We start from the raw sequence: 6,020 nt of genomic DNA on the forward strand, positions 1-6,020 counted from the left end.
CCTGGAAGGACTGCTTCCTTCTTCTCCTCGACCCCCGTCTCTACTACAAGCTACCTCTGCGATCGGCCCACCCACTGGAGAGGGAGCCCCCCCCCCCCCTCCTCCCAATATCCCAGACCGCGCCCGTCCGGAAGACAGTCTTGCATTACGTCTGACGGCGTTTCCATGTCGTAATACCCGGTCGGGTAAGGGGCGGCAGGCTCCAGCAGTGGGAGAGAGAGAAAGTGGTCCACGAGGCCAGGCTCCTGCTCCTGCTCTAGCTAGGCCGCCGGCCGGCCCGGCGCGGCTCCGTAACAAGGTCGTGCACTCGTGTCACCCCAGCGCCTTTAAATACCTCGTATTGCGTTTGTTTACTGAAATTCTGTGCGCGTACGCCGACATCCACGTAATGTGGCTAAAAAAACAGTATCGTGTGTGGTGCGTACAACCAAGCCATAAATTGAAAGTCGACAGCGTTGATTCGATGTCTGAATCGGAATTACGTTGAAAACGCGTCTCTTACAACGTCTCACAACGTCGCCGCTCGCCTGTCATTCCCCGCCGGTGTGTGCCGGCCGCGCGGCGTGACGCAAGGCGAGGACTCGCGTTACCGCACTCGATCCTCTGGTGGGCGGGGCGGGCAAACGCGCGGAAAAACGGGGAAAACACACATGCGCGTCGCGTAGGGGAAGTCAGATTCACTCCAGAAAAACCTATACACCCAAAGTCGAAACACTCTTGAAATCCTGAACGGTGACGTTCCGAGCCGGTGAAAAATAGGCGGTGCTTTAAGAACTCAAATTCCCTGAAGTGGACAATTTTGCAACCGCCGAATATCTTGTTTACCGTGAGATCGGCTGGGCCTCGGGGTGAGGATCCGTGCGGGCCCCTGCCTCGTCGGGTCCTGACTGCAGAGCGAGGGGAGCTTTCACGAAACGACTGTCAGCATCTGCACCTCCCTCCAGCCTTACAGCACCTCCCACCACCACCGGACCCCTCCCTCATAACATGTGGGAAAAGGTCCAAGTGGCCTTTTTTTTACGTGTGTCGTTTTTCCACCATAAAGTCCCCACTTTTAAAATGTTTTTTGAAAGCAATAGAAGGAATAAGAGATTTACAATAAACACAGCAGTTTATTTAAATATTCACATCACAGAGAGTCACTGTATTAAGTACTTGAATTTCAATACATCTACACGTAGGACATAAGACTAGTCTTATGCATAGGAGGTGTCCTGTTTACAAAATAGGAATTGTAATATATAAAATACTGATGAATTAAAAGCACAGCCATGAATATTACAAGATTGGGAACACTTTCCACCTTGAGCAATGCATAATAAACAAGACAGGTTTACACTACACTAAACAGAACACAGATTTATTGAATTGAATTAATGAGCAGCAGTAAGTAAAGATTTATACAATGATTCTACAGATTCACAAATTACTTGCCTTTTACAGAATCTCTTTCGCACCTCAAATTCCATTCATTGCTAGTTTCCCACTCTAGACCATTATGGGGAAGCGGGGAAGATATGAGAGGGAAAGCCCAAGCAATGTACCATCGATTTCCTAAAACTTCCTTGACATTCTGAAGTTTTCCAAGATCATACTCCAGGTTTGAAACTGTAACATCGTGTGTAACTTGACCTTTTAAATTTATGCGAACATGATATATTAACATGACAGTGACAAATACCAATGCTGCCCAGTTGATAATATACAGTAAGATGTAACATTCATTAGCCAATGTTTCCAAACCCGATAAATATGCAAAGGCAGGAAATCCTATTTTCAATACAACTGAAGGTGTGGAAAGATCAACTTTCTCAATCAAAAACATAGTATCACTAACAACACAGTACAAGGTTCCTATAAGTAAATATAACAAAAACATAACAAAAAAGCGGGCATTAAAATGTCCAATACAACAACCTCCGAACAAACAATGGTGATCTCGCTTTAAAATACAAGTTTTACAAACTTTACAATGCCAAGACCTTATCGGCACATAACTTACACACATCTCACAGTAATGCCATTTTGATGAGTGCGGAAGTTTTGTGCAAGACATAACCTCCTTGGGTACTCCAGTATCGGTGACTACCAAACCTACAAAATTGGCTACAATATTTGTGAATATAAACAATCCTAGGACCGGAATCACCTTGCTAAAGTTTGGACAAAATACCCAAACTGTAGGGTAAACAGTAAACATTTCATAAAAGTAAATAGTAGGTATAAGAAACAATGTGACAATGAATATTCCCCAATCCAAAGGATGTTTCGGCCAAAACTTGGACCTAGCACGGATAGGAAAGGCCCCCATAATGTAGAAAATGGGGAAGGAGCGTTGACAACGTCTAAATTATCAAAATATATGTGTGATATTTCTGTTTGTTTACAAACGTCAAACGCCAGGGAGCGGCTGTGAGAGAGAAGCCTTGCGTGAGACTACAGTATGAGAAATCTGTACTAAGCTCCCGACACAAATATGAATGTGAATCTCGATTCTCAGCCAGCTGCCGAGCGCCTTGTGGGTAGACAACTTATCGTGCAGAACCCGGCTCAGTTGCGCCGTGTTGCTAGGCAACTTATTGTGCGCAGAGGCTGGGGGAAGGCAATACAAGGGAGAATAGGTTGAGAATAAATACTGCTGTTTATCATATCACAGATGGTTTTATTTCGGAAAAAACGCACATAGCATTGTTACCAATTGTTACATGGTTACATGGAACACTCCATTTAGTCAAGGTGAAATCCTGACTGGTCCAGGCTGAATGTTTAGATCCTAAATAGAGTATAATAGAAATACAAATTTCTACGTGTTTTAAAAACTAGTTTTGTTTTCACGTTTCTTTGCACCCAGGAATTCCCTGAGATCTAGAATACATTCTTACATTAATTACAATTAATATTTATACTTGTATGAAAAGGCATTTTTTGTGATCGATGCTGACTGACAAATGAGCTGCAAAATTCCTTTCACAAAGTGAGACTTATACTAAAAATGGCTGAGTTGAGTGACTTCGCTCTAGTGGTTGGCAAGAAACAAGCGTCCAATGTGGTGAAGCAGTCTTTGACACTCATTGCTCCCCACCAGCGCCCGGCTAGAACTTGTAGGACACCTTCGTCTCGTCGGCGATCGCGCCGATGTTGTTGTTATTGTTGGATTCCTTGGCGGGCGACGAAGTGAGGTCCTTCTGTGTGGAGACCTCGATGACGCACACCTGGTTCGGCTGCGACTCGTCCCGGGTGTCAGTCAGGTCGGGGATCTCCCTCGAGTAGAGCGCCCGGGCGAACAGCGCGAGTAGCAACATCTCCACCAGCATGGCTGTGTTGTACATCACTGCACATAAAAGAATCCACAATTAACATTGGCTCTGTTCAATGTTTTATGTTGTCTCTAAAGATGGAGCTTACGGTTGGCGTAGACGGTGGGTGTGAGGGGCGGGTTGCAGGGGAGCAGGCTGTACCAGGCTGTGGCGCGCGCCGCCAGCCCCTGGAACTTGGCGAGCAGCAGCACGGCCTGCAGGGCCAGGAACTTGCCCAGCACCAGGTGGCTGGCCAGGACAGTGCTCAGCATCTTGATGGTCATGAGCAGGCCCCAGATGCCGGTGAGGATGGACAGCACCACGACGGGCTGCAGGTACATGTAGTTGACCTCGTATAGGCTCTCCTCCTCGGCCCACATGACGAGCAGCACCAGGTACAGCAGCCCCTGCACGACGGGCAGCTGCAGCACCAACACCCGCAAGAAGCTCACGTTGCGTCTGAAAATACGATATTAATTAGAGTCGTTGACGGAATGTCACAATAATTTCAAACACCAAAAAATAGCCTTTTGGGGGGCGCACTTATTGACGGTGAGCAGCGGCAGGCGGCAGCACGGCCAGCAGCAGCACGGCCCGACGCGCGGGTTAAGGGAGCCGGGCTTGACGCGGCGGATGAGCTCGGCCTCACCGCCGCAGTAGGCGACCAGCAGGCACCACAGCTGGTACACGGCCGCCATGAACACGCCCTGCGTCACGGCCTCGGCCAGCAGCTGGGCGCGCGGGACGATCACCGCGCACAGCGTGGCCAGCGCCACCACCTGCAAGAGCAGCAGTGCCAGTGTCAGGGGGCGCGCCTTCGCCTCGGCGCCTCGGCCCGGGCCGGCCGCCTCAGCGTAGGCAGACCCGCGCGGCAGGGGTGGCGAGCGGGGCTGCCTATCCCCGGCCTGGCAGGCGCCTCGGCCAGACGCCGGCGCCGGGCCGGACCCGCCCCGCCGCCCCGCCGGCAGAGCAGGTCACATTGCACATTCTCACGCCCCTGTCTAGTGATAAAAGCATTATAAAACAGCGACGTCACAATCCTATATCACCGAGCCGAGCCATCACGCGCCCCTAAAGAAAGGGGCACCCTCCTCTGTTCAAAACACGTCACGGAAAAAAAAGATTCGCTGAGTCAGCTAATATATTGACTGGTATCTAAGCACATAAACTTCTGTAACCACTATATTGTCTACTCTAATCAATCATTGGCTGTGCCAGTCAAAAATTAGCTGTAAGAGCTTATCCCTTCCCTAAATCAGTCGAGGTCTACCTTACTGATGCAGGCAAATCATTATTTCATACAACTAATCATTGACTGGCTCAGCCAATGATTGATTAGGGTAGACAATATAGTGGTTACAGAAGTTTATGTGCTCGTCTGTCCAAATACCAGTCAATATATTAGCTGACTCAGCGGATCTTTTTTTTCCGTGGTCCGGTTCTATTGGTTCTATAGTGAAATGTGAAATGACTGGTGGGTGATGACATTCTGGTAGTGAAGCGTCACTGTAAGCCCATTTGCGGCTCCTCGCCGACCGCTCACCGGGTACACGCTGATGACGAAGGCGGTGTGGGTCTTGGCCGCGGCCGGCAGCGTGCGGCTCAGCACCCGGCGCAGAGTGTCGGCGTACACGAGCAGGGTGAGGAAGACGACCAGGGCGCCGGCCGAGAAGAGCGTCTCGCCCAGGGAGTTGATGGCTGCGGGCAGAGAGAGCATGCAGGGCGCCGTTTAGTCAAGGCAAGTTGCATCGCCGCGTGCAATACCAGAAGCACGATGTGCGGCGCGAGGTTGGGACACGTCAAGGAGGAACCCGCGATGGGGTTCGGGTCGCGGGTCGCGGCTGCGCGGGCGGCGCGGGTGGTGTGGTCCATGAGGAAACCTCCAAAGACTCTCCCGCGAGGCTGCGCGCAGCTGGAGCAGGGTAACTCGCGGGAATAGAGTACTTTGGGGGAACGTCCTCGAGGAGGCCGCGCGGGTATAACGCGAGGTGGCCGCCATCTGTCTCATCATCAACATGTGCCGGTTTTTCGGCGGAGGTCGCGGGAGAAAGCGAGTGCGCCGCTGTGTTTGTGTCGCGAAGGCCGGGAGCCTGAAGGCGAGGTGTCCCATAGTGTGCACCGGGCAAACAGTTTGTCGTAGTTGCAGTGCGCCACCTCCGCCGGAGCTCTCGTCAGCTTCCTGGTGCGGTGCGCGCACATCGCGACACGTGAGGGGGCGGCCGCTCAAGGGGAGACGTCGGCGGGCTAATGGGGCGCTCACGAGCAGGGGGCGGGGCTCCGCACGTCCCCGTCGAGCCCTCCGCCAACGGCGTCACCTCTGTGCTCGGGGCTTCCCCCATGATCCTCGACATCCAATTCGAGGTGAAAAAAAAAACGCACCACGAAGAAAACGATGAAGACGACAAACAAAGAAATGAACAATGTGTCGAGAAATTCCACAAAAATTATGAAGACAATTTTTCGGCAATCCTCCGTGCGTGAGATCGCGACGCCGCCGCACGACCTCAGAGCGACGGATAGCTAGAGAATCATCGGCAGTCACGCTCATGCCCGCGCCGCGCGGTGGGAAAATAGGATTTCTAATAATGGATTGTTATTTGCCAAATCGATGCCCCATTCGGTCGCTCGGCTCCGCGGCTCAGACGGGAGGAATGTTTTCCTCGACGTGCCGCGTGCCCGCCTGTCTGTGCCACCGCGACTCTCCGGCAACCGGGCAGCCTTAAA

The 6,020-nt window shown here is 51.5% G+C and overlaps 2 protein-coding genes across 2 annotated transcripts; both read right to left on the bottom strand.

Moving 5' to 3' along the window:
• Positions 1-1,092: 1,092 nt before the first annotated feature.
• Positions 1,093-2,436, bottom strand: LOC113203466 (probable palmitoyltransferase ZDHHC24). Its single transcript, XM_026418177.2, has one exon. The coding sequence runs from the start codon at positions 2,309-2,311 to the stop codon at positions 1,427-1,429; it is 885 nt and encodes a 294-aa protein (XP_026273962.1). The 5' UTR covers positions 2,312-2,436; the 3' UTR covers positions 1,093-1,426.
• Positions 2,437-2,641: 205 nt separating this feature from the next.
• On the bottom strand, positions 2,642-5,034 carry LOC113203525 (organic solute transporter alpha-like protein). The gene is made up of 4 exons (XM_052263823.1): positions 4,840-5,034; positions 3,840-4,075; positions 3,406-3,755; positions 2,642-3,331 (listed from the first exon to the last, which is right to left on the bottom strand). Exons 1-4 carry the CDS (start codon positions 5,011-5,013, stop codon positions 3,093-3,095), a joined length of 999 nt encoding a protein of 332 aa, XP_052119783.1. The 5' UTR covers positions 5,014-5,034; the 3' UTR covers positions 2,642-3,092.
• Positions 5,035-6,020: the final 986 nt, after the last annotated feature.

The sequence above is a fragment of the Frankliniella occidentalis genome, unplaced genomic scaffold (assembly GCF_000697945.3).
Source record: "Frankliniella occidentalis isolate FOCC.00 unplaced genomic scaffold, Focc_3.1 Scaffold14, whole genome shotgun sequence".
Lineage (NCBI taxonomy): Eukaryota > Metazoa > Arthropoda > Insecta > Thysanoptera > Thripidae > Frankliniella > Frankliniella occidentalis.

Bases quoted from the DNA above. Each gene is read 5' to 3' on its own strand.
- LOC113203466 (XM_026418177.2), bottom strand. From the start codon at position 2,311: ATGGGGGCCTTTCCTATCCGTGCTAGGTCCAAGTTTTGGCCGAAACAT.
- LOC113203525 (XM_052263823.1), bottom strand. From the start codon at position 5,013: ATGCTCTCTCTGCCCGCAGCCATCAACTCCCTGGGCGAGACGCTCTTC. The intron at 4,076-4,839 runs GTGAGCGGTCGG...CTGCTCTTGCAG, and splicing joins TCGTCATCAGCGTGTACCCG to GTGGTGGCGCTGGCCACGCT. The intron at 3,756-3,839 runs GTGCGCCCCCCA...TCGTATTTTCAG, and splicing joins CCGCTGCTCACCGTCAATAA to ACGCAACGTGAGCTTCTTGC.